Source organism: Aotus nancymaae, unplaced genomic scaffold (genome assembly GCF_030222135.1).
Source record: "Aotus nancymaae isolate 86718 unplaced genomic scaffold, 86718_ANA_hifiasm-v0.15.2.pri h1tg000008l, whole genome shotgun sequence".
Taxonomy (NCBI): domain Eukaryota; kingdom Metazoa; phylum Chordata; class Mammalia; order Primates; family Aotidae; genus Aotus; species Aotus nancymaae.
Window position 1 is genome coordinate 32096373 of NW_026988419.1, and position 21033 is coordinate 32117405.

Below are 21033 nucleotides of genomic sequence, written 5' to 3' on the forward strand. Positions count from 1 at the left end.
CTGTGAACATTTGCTTAGTTCTTGGCCTCTCTCTCAGTAACAGCATGGAGACAAGAGTCACTTTACTTTCTACCTCACCCAAAGGGTATTACCTGAATTAAAACTCAGACTGGGAGGTAGGTGGACAAAGATGGCTAAATAGAACCCTCCAGCAATCTTCCCTCACCCTTCAGGAACACCAAATTGAACAACTATCCACACAAGAAAACACCTTTGTAAGAATAAAAACTCAGGTGAGTGATCACAGTACCTGGTTTTAACTTCCTATTGCTGAAAGAGGCACTGAACAGGTTAGGAAAGAGTCTTGAAGAGCTGATGCCTCCCCCGAAGAGGGAGTGCGCAGTGATTGTGGGACTTTGCAGTGGAACTCAGTGCTGCCTGTCACAGCAGAAAGCAACATGGAAGAATTAAGCCAGCGCCCAAGGAAGGAGCATTTAGCTCGGCCTTAACCAGAGAGGAATCACCCATTCCAGCAGTTGGAACCTGAATTCCAGCAAGCTTGTCTGCCACCACAGGCTGAAGTCCTCTGGAGTCCTAAATAAACTTGAAAGGTAGTCTCCGCCACAAGGACTGCAATTACAGGGCAATTCCTGGTGCTATACTGGGCTCGAAGCCAGTGAACTCGGGGTGCCCATGACCTAGTGAGATGCCAGCCAGGGTGGCCAAGGGAGTGCTTATGTCACCCCTCTTCCAACCCCAGGCACTGCAGCTTGCAGCTTCAGGAGATTCCTTCCTTCACCTTAAGGAGAGGAGAGGAAAGGTAAGAATAAAGAGAACTTTGTCTTGCAACTTGGATACCAGCTCAGCCACAGAAGAACAGGGCACCAGGCACTGAGGCCCCCATTCCAAGCCCTAGCTCCTGGACAACATTTCTAGACACACTGTGGCCAGAAGGAAAACTGCTCCCATGAAGGGAAGGACCTAGTTCTGGCAGGATCCAGAACTGATTCATTCAAGCACTTGGGCCTTGAATAAACATCAACAGTAGCCAGGCAGTACTTGCTGTGGGCCTTGGGTGAAACTCAGGGCCATGCTGGCTTCAGGTGTGAACCAGCACATTCCCACCTGTGGTGGTCACAGGAAAGAGGCTCCTTCTGTCTGAGTAGAGGAGAGGGGAGAGTAAAGGTGCTTGGTTTTGCAGCTTGGGTAGCAGCTCAGCCACAATAGGCTAGAGCACCAAGCAGACTCCTGGGGTCCCTGATTCCAGGCCTTGGCTCCTGGATAGCATTTCTGGACTTGCCCTGGGCCAAAGGGTAGCCCACTGCCCTGAGGGAGAAACCCAGGCCTGGCAACATTCACCACAAGCCAAGTGAAGAGCTCTTGGGTCTCGAGTGAGCACTGGCAGTAGCCAGGCAGGACTCACCACGGGCCTGGGACAATGGTGGCCATGGGGAGAGATTCCTTCTGCCTGAGGGAAGAAGAGGAAAGTTTGCCTGTAGTTTGGGTGCCAGTTCAGCTGCAGTAGAATACAGCACAAAGTAGATTCCTAAGGTTCCTGACCCATGGCTCTGGCTCCCACAAGGCATTTCTGGACCAACCTAGGGCCAGGTGGGGAGCTCACTGCCCTGAAGAGGAGGACACAAGCGTGGCTGAATTCAACATCTGCTGAGTAAAGAGCCCTTGGTCCTTGGGTGAACATCTAGCTGGGCAGTGGTAGCTGCAGGCCTGGGGCAAGACCTAGTGCTGTGCTGAGCTTCAGGTCTGACCCAGTGCAGTCCTAGTGGTGGTGGCAACAGGGGTGCTTTTGTCACCCCTCGCCCAGCTCAGGCAGCTCAGCATAGAGAGAGAAACTGTTTGTTTGGGGGAAAAGTAAGAGAAGAGAATGAGATTCCCTGCCAGGTAATCCAGGTCAATTCTCTCAGAACTTACCCAAGACCACCAAGATGGTACCTCTATGAGTCTGCAAGAGTCACAGTGTTACTGGGCTTGAGTGAGGTGGTCCCTACTGCAGATACAGTTGCAGTGATCAAAGGCTTAGATCACAATACTCAATTCCCTGTAAATACTTGGAAAGCCTTCCCAAGAAGGATGGGTACAAGTAAATCTTCAAAGACTACAATATTAGGTCTTCAAAGACAACTACTTATTGCAGCCTTCAAAGACTACAATAAATACCTAACTTTTCAATGCCCAGACATTAATGAATATCCACAAACATCAAGAACTTCTAGGAAAACATGACTTCAACAAATGAGCAAAATAAGGTACCAGTGACCAATCCTGGAGTGACAGAGATATGTAACCTTTCAGACAGAGAATTTGAAATAGCTGTTTTTGAGGAAGCTCGACAAATTTCAAGATAACACAGAGAAGGAATTCAGTATCTCATCAAATAAATTTAAGAAAAGAGATTGAAACAATTTTTTAAAAATCAAGCAAATTCTGGAACTGAAAAATTCAACTGACATACTGAAGAATGCATTAGAGTCTCTCAATAGCAGAACTGATCAAGCAGAAAAAAGAATTAGTGAGATTAAACACAAGCTATTTGAAAATACACAGAGAGGAAATAAACAGTGTTCAATTAGGAAAAGAGGAAGTCAAATTGTCTCTATTGGCAGACAACATGATTGTATATTTAGCAGACCCCATCGTCTCAGCCCAAAACCTCCTTAAGCTGATAAGCAACTTCAGCAAAGTCTCAGGATACCAAATCAATGTGCAAAAATCACAAGCATCCCTATACAACAGTAACAGAAAAACAGAGAGCCAAATCATGAGTGAACTCCCATTCACAATTGCTACTAAGAGAATAAAATACCTAGGAATACAACTAACAAGGGATGTGAAGGACCTCTTCAAGGAGAACTACAAACCACTGTTCAAGGAAGTACGAAAGGACACAAACAGATGGAAAAACATTCCATGCTCATGGTTAGGAAGAATCAATATCTTGCAAATGGCCATACTGCCCAAAGTAATTTAGAGACTGAATGCTATCCCCCATCAAGCTACCATTGACTTCCTTCACAGAATTAGAAAAAAAACTCCTTAAACTTCATATGGAACCAAAAAAAGAGCCCACGTAGCCAAGACTATTCTAAGCAAAAAAAAAAAAAAAATCCAAAGCTGGAGGCATCATGCTACCTGACTTCAAACTACACTACAAGGCTATAGTAATCAAAACAGCATGGTACTGATACCAAAACAGAGATACAGACCAATGGAACATAACAGAGGCATCAGAAATAACACCATACATCTACAACCATCTGATCTTTGACAAACCAACAAAAACAAGCAATGAGGAAAGGATTGCCTATTTAATACATGGTGTTGGGAAAACTGGCTAGCCATATGCAGAAAGCTGAAACTGGATCCCTTCCTTATACCTTATATAAAATTAACTCCAGATGGATTAAAGATTTAAACATAACACCTAACACCATAAAAACCCTAGAAGAAAACCTAAGAAATACCATTCAGGACATAGGCATGAGCAAAGACTTCATGACTAAAATACCAAAAGCAATGGCAACAAAAGCCAAAATAGAAATACGGGATCTAATTAAACTCAAGAGCTTCTGCACAGCAAAAGAAACTATCATTAGAGTGAACTGGCAACCAACAGAATGGGAACAAATTTTTGCAATCTACCCATCTGTCAAAGGGCTAATAACCAGAATCTACAAAGAACTTAAAAAAATTCACAAGAAAAAAACAAACAACCCCATCAAAAAGTGGGTGAAAGACATGAACAGACACTTTTCAAAAGAAGACATTTATGCAGCCAACAAACATATGAAGAAATACTCATCATCACTGGTCATTAGAGAAATGCAAATCAAAACCATATTGAGACACCATCTGACTCCAGTTAGAAAGGCAATCATTAAAAAATCAGGAGACAACAGATGCTGGAGAGGTTATGGAGAAATCGGAATGCTTTTACACTGTTGGTGGGAGTGTAAATTAGTTCAACCATTGTGGAAGACGGTGTGGCGATTCCTCAAGAATCTAGAACTAGAAATACCATTTGACCCAGCAATCCCATTACTGGGTATATACCCAAAGGATCATTCTATTATAAAGACACATGCACACTTATATTTATTGCATCACTGTTTACAATAGCAAAGACTTGGAACCAACCCAAATGCCCATCAATGATAGACTGGATAAAGAAAATACGGCACATATATGTGGAATACTATGCAGCCACAAAAAAGGATGAGTTCCTGTCCTTTGTAGGGACATAGATAAAGCTGGAAACCACCATTCTCAGCAAACTGACACAAGAACAGAAAACCAAATACTGTGTGTTCCAACTCATAAGTGGGTGCTGAACAATGAGAACACATGGACACAGGGAGGTGAACATCACAAACTGAGTCCTGTCGGGGGGTGAGGGGCTACAGGAGAGTTAGCAGGAGGTCGGGGGATAGGGGAGGGATAGTGTTAGGAGAAACACCTAATGTAGATGATGGAGTGGATGCCACAAACCACTACGTGACAAACCTGCATGTTCTGCACATGTACCCCAAAACTTAAAGTATATAAAAAATAATTATTGCAACAAAATAAATACAGAGAGAAAACAAAAGAAAAAATAATATGAAAGAATGAAGTACATCTACAAGATCTAGAAAACAGCATCAAAAGGGCATATCTAAGAGTTATCGGCCTTGACAAGCAGGTAGAGAAAGGTATCAGAATAGAGAACTTTCCAAACCTAGAGAAAGACATCAATATCCAAGTATAAGAAGGTTATGGAAAACCCAGCATATTTAACCCAAAAAAGACATTTAACAATCAAATTTCCAATGGTCAAGGATAAAGAAGGTATCCTAAAAGAAGTAAGAAAAAAGGAAAGAACATATAAAGGAGCTCCAATACATCCTGCAGTAGACTTGTCAGTGGAAACCTTACAGGCCAAGAGAGAGTAACGTAACATATTTAATGTGCTGAAGGAAAAACTTTTATAGAACAGTTTATCCAGTGAAAATATCCTTCAAACATGGAAGGAAAAATAAGGAAGTTCCCAAACAAACAAAAGCTGAGGGATTTCATCAATGCTAGAGCTCTCCTACAAGAAATGCTAACAGGCATTCTTCAATCTGAAAGAAAGGATGTTAATGAGCAATAAGAAATTATCTGAAGGTACAAAAGTCACTGGTAATAATAACTACACAGATAAAAACAGTAGTGTAACATTGTAACTGTGGTGTGTAAACGACTCATATCTTGAGTAGAAAGACTAAAAGATGAACCTATCAAAAATAATAACTACAATACCTATTCAAAACAGTTTAAGAAGATGTAAGGCCAGGCACAATGGCTCACACCTGTAATCCCAGCACTTCGGGAGGCTAAGGTGGGTGGATCACCTGAGGTTGGGAGTTTGAGAACAGCCTGACCAATGTGGAGAAACCGCATCTCTACTAAAAATACAAAATTAGCAAGGTATGGTGGTGCATGCCTGTAATCCCAGCTACTTGGGTGGCTGAGGCAGGAGAATTGCTTGAACCCAGGAGGCAGAGGTTATGGTGAGCTGAGATTGCACCATTGCACGCCAGCATGGGCAAGAAGAGCGAAACTCCATCTTAAAAAAAAAAAAACAGAAGAAAATATAAATAGAAACCACAAAAAGTTAAAAAACAGGAGGAAGAAGTAAAGGTGTCGAGTTTTTATTAGTTCTCTCTTTGCCTGTATGTTTTTGCAATCAGTGTTGTCAGTTTAAAATAATGTTATAAGATGTTATTTGCAAGCCTCATGGTAATCTCAAATCATAAAATCTACAACACATATATAAAAAAAATAAAAAAGAAACTAAAACACACCACCAGAGAAAATCAACTTCACGAAAAGGAAGAAGACAGGAAGGAAGAAGGAGGGAGGGAGGGAAGGAGAGGGGAAGGGAGGGAGAGAACACAAAACTAATAACAAAACCCAGCAGTTACGTCTTTACTTATCAATAGTAACACTGAACGTCAATGGATTAAAATTTCCAATGAAAACACAGAGTAGCTAAATGGATTACTTAAAAAAGATTCAATGATCTGTTGCCTACAAGCAACACACTTCACCTATAAAGACACACATAGACTGAAAATAAAGAGTTGAAGAAAAATATTCCATATAAATATAAATCAAAAAAAGAATAGGAGTCGATATATATATATATATGTGTCAGACAAAATAAATTTCAAGGCAAAACTTATAAAAAGAGACACAGAAGGTCATTATATAATCCTAAGCAAAAAGAACAAAACAGGAGGAATCACATTACCTGATTTCAGATTATACTACAGAGCAATTGTAACCAAAACAGCATAGTACTGGTATACAAACGGAAAAGAACAGAAAACTCAAAAATAAATCCATACATCTACAGTGAACTCATTTTTGACAAAGGTGCAAAGAGCATACACTGAGGAAAAGACAGTCTCTTCAATAAATGGTGCTGAGAAAACTGAATATTCATATGCAGAAGAATAAAAGTAGACCCCTATCTCTTGCTATATTAAAAAATAAAATAAAATGGATTAAAGGCTTAAATCTAAGATCTCAAACTATGAAATTACTACAAGAAAACATCGAGGAAGTGGTCCAGGAAATTGATCTGGGCAAAGATTTATTGAGTAATACCGCAAAAGTAGAGGCAATCAAGCAAAAATAGACAAATGTGATCACAGCCAGTTAAAAATCTTCTGCACAGCAAAAGAAATAATCAACGAAGTGAAGAGACAACCCACAGAATGGGAGAAAATATTTGTAAATTACCCATCTGACAAGGGATTAATAACTAGAATTTATAAGGAGCTCAAACAATCAAATTTTTTAAATCTAACAATCTGATTTAAAAATGGGCAAAAGATCTGAACAGACATTTCTCAAAAGAAGACATATAGTTCCGGGCACAGTGGCTCACACCTGTAAACCCAATACTTTGGGAGGCTGAGGTGAGAGGATCACTTGAGGACAGGAGTTCAAGACCAGCCTGGCCAACATAGTGAGACTTCATCTAGCTGGGTGTGGTAGGACACGCCTGTAGTCCTGGCTTATCAATAACCTGAGGTGAAAGGATTGCTTGAGCCCAGGAGTTCAAGGCTGCAGTAAGCTGCAATTACACCACTGCACTATAGCCTGGGTGGTAGAGCAAGATGCTGTCTGAAAAAAATTAATTTTTTTTAAAGATAACATCCATATGGCAAATAGGTATATGAAAAAGTGCTCAACATCATTGATCACCAGAGAAATGCTAATCAAAACTAGAAGGGGATATCATCTGACCCCAGTTAAAATGGCTTTTATCAAAAAGACAAGCAATAACAAAGGCTGGCAAGGATACGGAGAAAAGGGAATCCTCATACGCTATTGGTGATAATGCAAATTAGTACAACCACTATGGAGAAATGGAGGTTCCTCAAAAAACTAAAAAAAAAACTACCATGATTCAGCAATCATACTGATACGTATACACCCAAAAGAAAAGAAATCAGCATATTAAAGAGATATATGCACACCCATGTTTATTGCAGCATTATTGACAATAGCCAAGATTTGGAAGAAACCTAAGTGTCCATCAACAGATGAATGGATAAAGAAAATGTGGTACATATGTACAATGGAATACTATTTAGCCATAAAAAAGAATGAGATACTACTATTTGCAACAACATGGATGGAAGTGAAGGACATTATGTTAAGTGAAATATGGCAGGCCCAGAAAGACAAACTTCACATGTTCTCACTCACTTGTGGGAGCTAAAAATTAAAACAATTGAACTCATGGAGATACAGAATAGAGGCCAAGAAGGGGTGGGGAGGCAGAGTGGAGATGGTTAATGAATACAAAAATACAGTTAGATAGAATAAGGTCTAGTATTTGATAGCACAACAGAGTGACTATAGTCAACAATTTATTGTACATTTAAAAATAACTAAGAATATAATTTGAATGTTTATAACATGAAGAAATGATTTATGGGTAAAGTGATGGATAACCCATTTACCCTGATGTAATTATTACATATCATATGCCTGTATCAAAATATCTCAGGTACCCCATAAATATATACACCTTCTATGTACCCAAAAAAAAATTTTTTTAACTCTCAGATACTACATCCTATTTTATGAAAAGACAGGTAATTAGAAACTTTTACGGTATTAATGAATAAAAAGCAAAGTAACAGAATAAAGACAGCTGAAGATGCGACTGGGTTAAATTATAAGCAAAATTAACTGGGATTTACTAATTTTGTAGCAAATAAGGCATTTGCAAGGTAGGTTCCATTCTGTAGCAAAAATTGCAGTATAAAGTATGCAATAAGGGGAGGAAGATATCCCAAAGAAATATCCTAAGACATATCTAAGACATGTGGGAGCAGAGCCAAATAAAAAGTGTAAGTGGAAAGGCTTCATAGATACAGTATTTGAACCAATTCTTTATGGATGAGGAAGAATTTCAGAGGCAGAAAAGAAATAAGAGTATTTCAAGTAGAGAGAAGGGTATGTGCTAAGCCTTAGCAGCAAGAAATGAAACTAATATTAGACATATTCTACATCAGTAAGAGTCCTCATATTATGCTAATTTAGACATTATCCCATAGGCTTTAGGAAGCCAATGGAAGTTTCAAAGCTGGAAAGTGACACGAGCAGGCCTGTATTGGTAGCAGTACTGAACACTGATGTGAGTGGTGGGAGAAGACTAGATGTGTGTCTAAGAGACTAGAGGCAACAAGTCCACCTGCAACAGCCCAGGTGAGGGACAATGAGATCTGAGCAGTAGCAGTGCTCAAGTGAAGCAGGGGACACACTCCAGGGCATTTCAGAGACAGAGTCAGAAGACTTGGTGAATAATAAATATGGAGGCAGAGGTAGAGGCCACGGGAGGATAAAGTTTCAAGTTAGGATGACATAGTAGGTGAGTTTTCATTAGCCAAAGTAGGAAATACGAGTGTGTTGGTGGGTTTGAAAGATTAAGGTTTTATTCAAACTGAGTAGAGATGCCTTTGAAAAATCCAATCAGAGGTATTCTAGAGACACTTCTGTTGCCCAGAAAAAGAGTCTGGGGTTGCAGGTAAAAATCTGAGAAGCATCAGTTCTGCTTGATGCCAGGGTCCCCTCAGGAAACCTGTGGTACTCCAAGACAATCTGAAATCTGAGCAACTGAAGTCATAGTAATAGGTGAAACTGCTTAGGGAGAGCCACTTTAGGAAGAAAAGAAGTGGCCAGTTATAGACTCCTGGAAAATGGCAGGAGGAAGGAGAAATAGTAAAAGACCCTGTAAAGAAAAAGAAATAGAGGAGAACCAGGAGGGAATAGTATTATAGAAGGGAAAGTTAGAGCATTAATTGCACTCAACCATTTTTTTTTTTAAAGATGAGATCTCATGATGTTGCCCAGGCTAGTCTCAAACGCCTAGGCTCAAGTGATCCTCCTGCCTCGACCTCCCAAAGTGCTGGGATTACAGAAGTGAACCACTGCATCCAGCCTACCCATTTCCTTACCAAGTATTGATGGATACTGGTTTCAGACTGTTTTTCAGGTCTGAGTGATTCAACTTGTGTTCTTGAAGTGCAGAAACAATCCTGGAAGTCAGAAATGCATTATATAAGTGAAAAATAAGTTATAGATAAGAAGGGGTGGTGTGCAGATACAAAAAGTTCTAGTGACTAGAGTGGGGAGCAGAGAGAAACAGCAACATGCAGGAACCTGGAACTGAAGCCAGGATCCACATCATGGAGGTACTCAGTGTGGGACAGAAGGGAAAAGTAGCTGGGCATGCAGACAAACTTCATATACATTAGAATTTCACTTGGTATTATCGCTGATCCTTCCCGTCTCTTTTCTTGAGAGGGGATAATAATTCATTTTAACTGTTGAGGTTAATTTTTAACTCCAACTGTCAATAGCACTGAGGTTTTCTTCTTTGACTAACATTTAGCCAAAGATTATTCTGCTGTATTCATTATAATTATTTTTATTTTAATCCTTGTTATCTTAAATATAGAAACCATGTTTATTCACATTAAGCCACAAATTGAATGAAAAAATAATTGTTTCTAAAGCTGATAAACATCTCTAATTACAACTCAAAGCAAATTAAAAGAGACTTACTTTTATTATCACAATTTACATTTTTCTGCATATTAACCCATGGTTCTATTATCATTGATTGCCAATAAAGAAATGTAACACCTACGTACATATGATTTATCACATCATTAATCAGTGGGGTAAAGCTGACCTTATACTATTTAGGAAGAAAAAGTATGTCAAAAGAAAAGTATAAACACATTTTATGAGAGGCTTTATTAACAAAATATTCTCAATATTTAAAAAATTTCTTTTTTTTTTTTTTGAGACAGAGTCTTGCACTGTGACCCAGGCTGGAGTGCAATGGCACAATCTTGGCTCACCGTAACCTCCGCCTCCTGGGTTCAAGCAATTCTCCTGCCTCAGCCTCCCGAGTAGCTGGGATTACAGGCACCTGCCACACAACCAGCTAATTTTTGTATTTTTAGTAGAGATGAAGTTTCACCATGTTGGCCAGGCTGATTTCAAACTCCTTACCTCAAGTGATCTGCCCACCTTGGCCTTCCAAAGTGCTGGAATTATAGGCATGAGCCACCATGCCTGTTTCAAAATTTTCCATTTCAAGCATCTTATGGACATTTATTTTTATATAAACATTAAAGTACAACATCAAATGACGTCTACCCATGTCTACTTAATACTTAGTAGTCAGTTACTTAAAAGTAAATTTCCTTTTAAGATATGCCAGAATTTCTCACTAATCAAACTAGTCATTTTCCCAGTTAGCCTACATTACCAATTATTTTAACTTGAATTCCTACAGTCTGTATACTTTATAAATCTATTACAAAAATTTGGCATATATTCCCACTGTTTTATGTAAAACTCCCCCTGAAGAACAGATGCTAACAATGTCAAGATAGCCATACAACTGATTCCTTTGCAGAGTTTCTAATGGCTTCCTAGGGTGAAGAACATTTACAGTAAAACAGTTTTTGAAGACATTTATTAGTGTTGTTCATATTGAAAACATCTACAAGCTAGGCAGGCCATTTATATATTGTTTGGTATTTATTTTTTGCAACATTTAGCTTGAATTTTTCACAACAACCATTACCACCACCGTGCAAAAGAAGAATTAACATAGTAGGCCTATTAGAAAAGAACTGCTTATAAATTTCATCCTTGGCTTGTATCTGGGAACTGGGATTTTGCAGAGGTTCCCTTCCTAAGAATCACTCGTGTCTCAACTGTTGGTGCAAGTAATACGGTTTATGCTGAACGCCTGGCTTTTTTTCTGGGCAACTGGAATTTTGTTACCTGCTAGCAGACAGTGCCACAGGACAAGTCCCCAATAAAAACCTTAAATCCGAATCTCTAATGAGCTTCCCTAGCAGACAACATTTCACATGTCACAACTCTGGGCGAACTGTGCATATCCTATGGAACTGCACTGAGAAAAGATTCCTGAAAGCTTGTGCCTGGTTTCATTTGAACTTCACCCCACATACCTTTTTCCTTTGCTGATTTTGCTTTCTATCTTTTTGCAAATTTTTACAATTTGTAAAATTGTAAATCTTAAGTAATTCTTTAGAGGAGGGGAAGGCAAACTAACTATGGTCCATGAGCCATATCTGACCAACCACCTGTTTTTGTGAATAAAATTTTACTGGAACACAAACACATTCATTCATTCATTTATATATTGCCTATGGCTGCTTTATTGCTAGTATTTCAGCAGAAGAATAGCTGTAACAAAGACCAAAGGGCATGTAAATACTATCTGGCCTTTACAGAAAAGTTTGCTGATCCCTCCTTTAGAGAATAAGGCATTTCACCTCCGTGTATTTTCCAGATATATAAAGCTCCTCTTTCAAGTGGTAAAGCTTCACTTTAAACATTTAAGTAAATGTGTTACGTATTTTCCATATTACTAACAATACAGTCTTCTACCTTCATAGTTCTGCCCCTCAGCCTTAGTAATTGATAGAGTAGATTGGCAGGTATGAGTCTGATACCTGGCTCTAATATTTTGCAATCTTAGACAAACTGAAAATGAAGATAATGCTACCTGCCCTGCTAATTTTCCACAGTTTGAAACTATGAAAGAAATATATGAAAGTATTTATAAACTACAAATCATCATACAGGATCCCCTTCTATCACCCAGGCTAGAATGCATTGGCACAATCACAGTTGACTGCAGCCTTGATCCCTTGCTCAAGTGATCCTCCCACCTTGGCCTTCTGAGTAGCTGAAACTGCAGGCATGTGACACCACATCTGGCTAATATTTTATATAGACAGGGTCTCACTACGTTGCCTAGACTGGTCTTGAACTCCTGGGTTCAAGTGATCCTCTAGCCTTAGCCCCCGAAAATGCTGGGATTACAGATGTGAGCCACTACACTCGGTCTACTCATTACTTTCTAAAAGACCACTGTTTTAATATACGTATTCCCTATTCAAATATTATGTATAAAATACAATGAAAGTCCTCAAGCTACTTAATCTAAAGTAGATACCATGGATCTAAATATAAATAAAAAAACAGCTGGCAGCTATACCTCATATTATACATTAATCCAAATTATTTTTTTCCAGTTAAGTCAAAGGGCTTATTTTTAATACTATTTGGCCTTTGGTCAGACAAAAATTTTTAAAAGGAATTTTTGAAAGATTTAAAAGATAAGGCATAGCTAACAGGTATGAGCAGCATATCTGAGTGTAACACCTATGAGAAAAAGTAGATATGGGACAAAGGATTGAATAATGAGCCTATCAGAAGATAGGAGAAGTTCTTTATGAAAGAAAGAAAAACTCAAGGAGAATGTGATTCATTTCTCAAGTCCAGGGGTCAATCAGGTCAAAACAACATCTCAGAGCCTAAGAATATCCCATCAGAATATGCCTTTTATTATGACTTGGCATTAACATCCAACTATTCTGACAGAACAAAATCAGATCTATGTTAACAAAAACTTACCAAAAGAGACATTGAATCGCTTTAGTTCACAGAAAGTGACAAAAATCCATCTATTCCAAAGAAGGCTTTTGTTTTATCATCCTTTCAAAATGCAGATATATCCTACTATAAAAAACAAAAGCAAAATAATTTAGAATCACATAAAAGTTCCTTAAAGAACTAATTGCCTTAAACCCATCCAGTATTTAGGCAGCTGTCCCTTGACATTGAATATATAGGCAGCTACTCCTTGACACAAGGAGACATTCCTGAAAAGCAACTTTAAAGAATATTTTTTTAACCGAACATTATTTGGGATCTGACATCACAACAGAGAAGCAGAGTGAAAAAGAAAAGAAGTTCTGAATATTTCCAAAGCCACAAAGTATTTGCATATACCTTCCCTATCTTTTCTATACAGTTTGTTTTTTAAAGAACGCTGAGCAAATTTGAAAGCAATATAGAAAACCAATTTTGGACCCACTTTTGATATCAACGGTGTCACTTAAAATAAACTCCAAGGATTTTCAATGATTCCATGTATTATAACTAAACTTTGAGACTTTCCAAAAACTCTTTCTTATTGTATTAATTACCTACTAAATCATTTGGGGTCCCTGACGAGCAAATATGGGAAAGAATCAGAATAGACTAGGAAATTAATTCAAGGAGATACAAAAACACTATCGAAGGTTTCCAGACCTTTACTAATAGAAAGGGTGGCAATCGTGTAAGTTTGCAGATAGAGTATTCCTTCACATCTAACCAACATCATCTTTCATCTAAATTGTGCTTCATTATTTCAGTTTAATGAAGTCCCCAGATTTGATGAACCCATCTACAAATATGTGAGCAAAATGAGAAAGGGAAGATTTTGTAAACCATAAAAACAATAAAGCAATATCCAATTTTATTACTAAGGAAAGAGGTGAATTTATTCAGGATGTTCACTATAAACCAAAGGTAGAGATTGGGAGGAAGACAGACCTGAAAGGTTGTGATCATTTAGTCACCTGGCATTCATTACCCTCAAGTTAAGACATTGGAGTTTGCTGTGCTGTGGGGAAAAGCAATGCCTGCCCTGTCAACCTTCCAGGTGACTGAGATCAAATAAGTTACATCTCAAAGTGCCCCTAATTAGCAAACATTGTACCAACTTGAACTATGCTTTGAAAAGTACATTCAAATATACTGATGGCAGTACAAAATGGTAAGGCTTATTTGGAAATCAGGCTGTCAATGTTTCAATAATCATGAAAATATTCTACCTTTTGACCCAGTAAAATTCCTACTAACCATCTATTCTAAGGAGATATCCAAGTAAAGGAAGAAACTACACACCCATAGTCATTACACTGTTAATCTGTAACAGCCAAGTAATCATTACACAAATGTTTAATGAATGGCTAATATGGGTCAGGCACTGTGGACACCCACTGGTAATCAAGGTGGACAGGCCCTGGCCACTTGTATCTGACCTTCCCACAAGAAGAAAGGTTATGGATGTCATGGTTAACCAAATTTTCTGGTTACTATGACTTTGTAACCTGCTTTTTTCACTCCGTGTCAGCAAGTTGTTACGATTTTGTGTTAATAATTTGAAACTCCATTACACTGTTTTTTTGTTTTTTTTTTTTCCCAGAAAAGCTCAGAAGAAACAGACACACTCTGATGAGAATTGTTAGTACTAAAAGGGTTGTCCCTATGAAGTGGTTTAATCCCAGAGATTTTTGCCTTAGATACACCAGACTATTTAGAGATAATTTTACAAGACATTTTGAGGTCAAGGCAGCAGGTGCACCCAGCAAAGAGGTGGGGGTGGGGGATTTGCTGTTATTATAATTTTCTCTGGCATGCTCTTTCACGAGATATGAATATAAACCCTTTCTTTAAAAAAAAGTCATACTTGAGACTTATATTTCTGAATGTATTCACAAGTACATCAGTGCAATCCCTTGCACATGTATCTAAAACGCTAATTACGATAAAGCTTTATAAGTAATTTCAATTTCTTCAGTAATAGATGGCTCATGTGAAGACTTTAATCTGAAAGATTAACAGTTTCTGTAGAAACCACAAGGGCTCATCTACTCACAGAACACGGGTTTTGAGTTAATTTAAGCGTTCAACAGAGGCCGTTGCTACAGGGAATGCAAAAATAACCCGATGTAACTCTCTTTGTTGAGCTTTAAAATTACTGTAATTTTCAAAGTGATTTTGGGAACCCCTAAAATCTTAAAGACCATAGCGACGCACAGCTCGGGAGAATTTTCCAAGCTTAGTGACTCATGCTTTCAACAAATCTTTACTGAGCGCCTGCCAGGCACCGTGCTACTAGGTAGGCACCGTGTTACACGTTCTTATCAAGGTTTGAAGAAAAGGTACTTGACAACAGACCCAACAGGGAATAACACAGCGCTGAACTGAAAAACCGAGGACAAAAGCGACACTCGAGCATTTAATTTTGTAAAAGGTTCCTTCCTAGTCCTGCTTTGGGGGACTTTGTAGCGAACTTGCAGAAGGCGGCAGATAAAGCTGGGGTCTGAAGGTGTCTTCGGTATGGAAACTCGCCAAGCCCGAGAGCGCGGCCAAAGGTGATGGCTGCGGGGAGAGGGTGTCCGGGCGGCCCGGGCTCCGCGCACCTGGCACGACCAACCCGGCATGCACCACCGGGCGGGCTGAGAACCCGCGGCCCGGGGCCCCGGTGAGCCCGAGTTGCACGAGCGCAGGGGCCGCATACCTGCCACGGCTCCGCCAGCCGCCGGTGCTGCGGCTCGAGGTGGGCTGGCGCGTTCTGGCCTCGGGCTTCCCGGGCGTGAGCGGATCGAGGCGCACTCCCTCACGTCCCCCACCTTTCCCTCCCGGGCCTGCCTCCTCTAGTTACCCTAGCGGCGACCACGGCCAGCGACTCTCTTCAGACTGCCAGCGGTGCGGACCGGGGCGGGCGCCGGAGACTGGCTCGCGGAGGAGCTAGGAGAGCGCTCTAGGCCCGCTCCCGGCGCGAGGCGCGGGAGGGCGGCGCAGCCACGACCAGAGCGGTGGGCTTGGAACTCTGCCCCAGCCCCAGGCTACCCGCAGGGACGCGGCCCCGCCTCCTGTCCCGGGGCTGAGCGGTGAGAAGGCGGGGCCTTCGAGCTTGGGGCGGGGCGGCTAGGAAACTACAAGTCCCAGCAGGTCTTGCGCTGGGCCGTGGAGGCCGCTGGGAGAGTGGGTCTCCTCTGGCTTCCCCAATTGTGTGGGGGCTGCCATTGACCCGTTGTGGCTGCTGAACCAAGGTCGCCGAGTGATGATGATGTGAAATCACTGGCCTGTCCCTGCCACTCCCAGGCGGTTGCTGGCAGTGGAGGCAGCGGCGGCAGCTTCGGCTGCTGCTCTCAGGCTGCCGCCGCATTAGGAGCTTCCTGAAGAAGCGCGGGCGGACAACGGAGGATGCCGGGCCACTGCAGTGAGTAAGCTATCCGCTCACAACCCGAACTTGCCCTTGACAACTTCTCCGGAAGGCGGAGGAACCTCCTCGCCCCGAGCTCCTCCGGTCCCCGGAGGTCACGCGCCGACGCCGGAGGCGGAGGCTGGGTGCGGGAGGGCTGGGTCCCAGTCCCGCGGTGAGGAGTGGGTTGTTTCCTAAATGTGGGTGTAAAGTGATGGGCTCTGGACTCTGGCGTCGGGATTCAGCCCAGCTGCACATCTGAGGCTTGGCAGCTTCTCAGAGCACCTCATCCTCTGCCAGACAGCATCCATCTGGAGCCCCGTCTTTTAGGATGAGTGGCTTTAGGGTCGGGCATTAAACCTTAAGCCTCTGTCGCCATCTGTGATGTAAATGGGAGGAGAGGGTATTGGAAGGAGCTCTTAATGTGTCAAATAGAGTTGGGCTTTTCTTGCAATTGATTTCGAGCCAGATGCCACATGTCTTGAAAAAGAAAAACGGCTGACTTTAGTTTGAAGCGTAAATAATAGATATTGGCACATGTCCTTTTTAGTACCAGCCCCAAAATAGTCTTTCAACCTAAAACAAAAAATTGCGTCATAATAATAGGGATAAGTTTAGTTACTTGCTCATGCACTTTTTGCTTAGACTTGCTGTTTCTGCGCCAAAAAAAAAAAGTAACTTTTCACAGGAAATTCATCAAGTTGGTGGAACGGACCATGGGAACCATTGGTCTCCGTAAATCTTTTCCTGACCTTCAGATCTTGCTGTTGACTTGGAAGTCTGAGCTACAGTGGTCTCCAAATAGCATGTTAATGGTGGTGACATGACACTTAAAAACAAATTGTGAAGGACATTTAGTGGTGAGAAGGGTCAGGATGAAGACACTTTATCATCCCAGCAGTTATGCCAGCTTTCTTTCCTTTTTTTTTTTTAAGATGGAGTCTCACTCTGTCGCCAGGCTGGAATGCAGTGGTATGATCTCGGCTCAGTGGAACCTTTGCCTCCCAGGTTCAAGCGATTCTCCTGCCTCGGCCTCCTGAGTATTTAGGACTACAGATGTGCGCCACCATGCCCAGCTAATTTTTGTATATATATATTTTTTAATAGAGACGGGGTTTCCCCATGTTGGCCAGGATGGTCTCGACCTCTTGACCTCGCCATCCGCCCGCCTCGGCCTCCCAAAGTGCTGGGATTACAGGCGTGATACACCGCGCCCGGCCTAATTTTTGTATTTTTAATAGAGATGGGGTTTCCCCATGTTGGCCAGGATGGTCTCGATCTTTTGACCTCGTGATCGGCCCACCTCAGCTTCCCAAAGTGCTGGCATTACAGGCGTGAGCCACCATGCCTGGCCCCAGTTTTCTATTTTTAAAATTAAGTCATGTCCAACAAGTCTCAGACATTTAGCAAGCACACACTATGTGAAAGACACTGTTCTATTATCTTACAGACTTATTCATATGATGGAAGAGGTTAGAAAGAACCAACATTTTAGTATTTGTAATCTGCCAGGCAGCCCAGGTAGGAGCTCTTCAGACTTTAGTTCACTTAATCACTTTAACAAACGTAGGCACCAATCTGAGGCTCAAAGACTTTGTTTATGTAACAAGGGGAGATTTAAATCTAGATATGCCTTGCTTCAAAGTCACAGATCAGGTAACTAATACATACTTCAGAAATTACAGACTTTAAAGGTTGAGTAGTTAAAGAGGACTGTCCAGTGTTATTGTCTAAGACTGGTTCCAACACACCTTGGACATCTGGAATAAGTCCTGAAACCCTGCTTTAGTACTTCTGAACAAACTCATTCTCTCTGCCTACAATTCCCATTTCACACTGAACTGCTCAGTAAGACCCTAGAAGCCTATTCCAAATCCATCTCACTTATATAAGAAATTACAGGCCGGGCGCGGTGGCTCAAGCCTGTAATCCCAGCACTTTGGGAGGCCGAGGGGGGTGGATCACGAGGTCAAGAGATCAAGACCATCCTGGTCAACGTGGTGAAACCCCGTCTCTACTAAAAATACAAAAAATTAGCTGGGCATGGTGGCGCGTGCCCGTAATCCCAGCTACTTGGGAGGCTGAGGCAGGAGAATTGCCTGAACCCAGGAGGCGGAGGTTGCAGTGAGCCGAGATTGCGCCACTGCACTCCAGCCTGGGCAACAAGAGCGAAACTCCATCTCAAAAAAAAAGAAAAAGAAAAGAAATTACAAGACTGGACTTTTATCAAAAGATTCTTTCCAGTTAACAGGTTTTGTGAGTCTGCAAGTAAAAATATGACCCTGCTGGGGGTGGTGACTCACATGCCTGTAATTCCAGCACTTTGAGAGCCGGAGGCAGGAGGATGGCTTGAGAGACCAACCTGTTCAGCATAGCAAAACCCCATCTCTACCAAAAATAAAAATAAAAAATAGCTGGGTGTGGTTGTTTTCACCTGTAGTCCCAACTACTTGGGAGGCTTAGATTGAAAGATCCCTTGAGCAATGATGGCACTACCGCACTCCAGTTTGAGTGACAGAGATGCCATCTCTAAAAAAAAAATTTAAATATGAGCGGAGAAGTGTTATTCTCCACTGAAAGTTTCTTTGTTTTAGTGCTCCAAATACGTTCAATACCAACATAAGGAATAAGACAGATAATATCTTATTTCATGTTTATTTTGAGCTCTGATTATATAACCTATACCAGTTTTGAACCTCTTTAGTTACCATCCTGTTTAGTTGGTAAGAAATAGGAGGCAAAAAGGTAATAGTCACATTTAAATGAGTTAGTAATTAAAGGAACTAAATTATTCATGGTTTAATCATCTGTTCAGATCTGCAGTGTTCTTATAATAATAGGAAACATTTATATGATACTATGTGATAGATAATGTTTTACCTGTATTAACTTATCCTCACAATAGCACTGAGGCATTTTTATAGATAGGCAGCTAAAGCAAAGAGAGGTTAGTAAATATACCAAAGGTCATGTAGCTACTAAGTGGTAGAACTGAGTGTCACAGCAGACAAGATCAAAATCTGTAGTCTAACATTTATTGAGCACCTACTGTGTAGCAGTCCCACAGCTGGGTGCTTTCATTATAAGTTAAGTCATGTGTCTTTACCACTACCTTATTTAAAATGGAAGTTCAGCATTTAATTACTTGTCCAAAGTCACAGATAAATCAACGGTGGAACCAGGATTTGAACCCATGTTTGTTGTACTTCAAGGTCTATGTTCTTTCTTTCATTTCCCTTCAATGATCAAATCTTTATTAAACACCTTCTGTGTGCCACACTGTGCGAATAATAGGAATTTAATCTTTGCTTTTAAGGAATGTGTTTGAAAAAGGAAAGAGACAGTTAATATAGTGTATTGAGCAATAGGTTAGCAGCATGCAGAAGTACTTTGGGAGCACAGAGAAAGAACACTGAGGCCAGCCTGGAGTGAGAAAGCTTGAACCAGCCTTGGGAAAACAAATGAGAATTAGCCTGGACAGAGAAAAGGGGAAGGGGTTGTTATAGGCTGAATTGTGTCCTCCCAAAATTATGTTGAAGCCCTAACACCCATAACCTCAGAATGTGACTGTATTTGGAGACAGGGCTTTGGGGTGATTAAGTTCAGATGAAGCCGTTAAGGTAGGTTCTAATCCAGTCTGACAGTTTTTCTTAGAAGAAGGAAATTTGAACACAAAAAGACACACCAGAGATGCACATACCAAGGAAAGACCATGTGAGGATACATCAAGAAGGCCAAGGAGAGGCCTCAGGAGAAACCAAACCTGCTACCACCTTGATTTTGTACTTCTAGCCTCAGAATTGTGAGAAAATAAATTTCTGTTGTTGAAGCAACCCAGTCTGTGGGATTTTTTTTTTATGGAACCCCTAGCACACTAACAGATAGGAGTTCTAGGCAAAAGGAATGACATGCAAAAAGCATTTAAGCTGTGGTTAGGTGATTGAGGTTTTTTGGTGAGGAGAGAAGTGTTGAGAGAAGTGAAACTGGAGACTAGGCTGGAGCCAGATTAGGAAGATTTTTCATGAGATGCCAAGGGGCTTACCTTTTATCCTGGCCAGGCACAGTGGCTCACGCCTGTAATTCCAGCAGTTTAGGAGGCCGAGGCAGGTGGATCACTTGAGGTCAGGAGTTGGAGACCAGCCTGGCCAACATGGTAAAACCCTGCCTCTAGTACAAATACAAAGATTAGCTGGGCATGGTGGCGCACGCCTGTAATCCCAGTTACTCAGGAGGCTGAGGCAGGAGAATTGCTTGAACCCAGGAGGTGGAGGTTGCAGTGAGCCAAGATTGTGCCACTGTACTCCAGCCTGGGCAACAGAGCAAGGCTCCATCCCCCCTGCCCAAAAAAACAGTTTATGCTAAGGAAGATGGAATGGAGGGAGTTTGTAGCAGTGGAGAAACATTAGATTTGCATTTTAGAAAGACTAAGACTTGTAAAGGATAAATTAAAGGTAGTAAGACTGGAGGCAAGGAGACCAAGGTAGCTATTGCCACAGGACGCTGAACTAACAGTTTTCTCACAATATTGAAATGTCTAACTGAAACAGAGCCACTGTTAATATAAAGAAGATTGTAAAGGGCACAGCTAACCCTTACGGTATGTATAAGAAGATTTAGAAAAAATTTGTATATAGCTGTTTGTACTCAGAGGCTGGCTG

At 41.1% G+C, this 21033-nt stretch overlaps 2 protein-coding genes across 5 annotated transcripts in view; one reads left to right on the forward strand and one right to left on the reverse strand.

Moving 5' to 3' along the window:
• The window catches only part of STRADB (STE20 related adaptor beta), a 30587-nt gene extending 14558 nt beyond the window's left edge, over window positions 1-16029 (reverse strand). For both annotated transcript variants that reach the window (XM_012445963.3, XM_012445964.3), the window contains exons 1-3: window positions 15833-16029; window positions 12970-13074; window positions 9456-9536 (exon numbers count right to left, since the gene is read on the reverse strand). In XM_012445963.3, the coding sequence (XP_012301386.2) occupies window positions 9456-9536; window positions 12970-12981 (93 nt within the window). In that variant the 5' untranslated portion in view covers window positions 12982-13074; window positions 15833-16029. The remainder of the gene's footprint in view (window positions 1-9455; window positions 9537-12969; window positions 13075-15832) is intronic.
• Window positions 16030-16167: 138 nt separating this feature from the next.
• The window catches only part of TRAK2 (trafficking kinesin protein 2), a 70608-nt gene continuing 65742 nt past the window's right edge, over window positions 16168-21033 (forward strand). For 2 of the 3 annotated variants that reach the window (XM_064373171.1, XM_064373170.1), the window contains exon 1: window positions 16168-16393. The gene's annotated coding sequence lies outside the window, so the exon portion shown is untranslated. Of the gene's footprint in view, window positions 16398-21033 lie in introns of all 3 variants that reach the window. The other variant, XM_064373172.1, reaches the window with a different exon arrangement.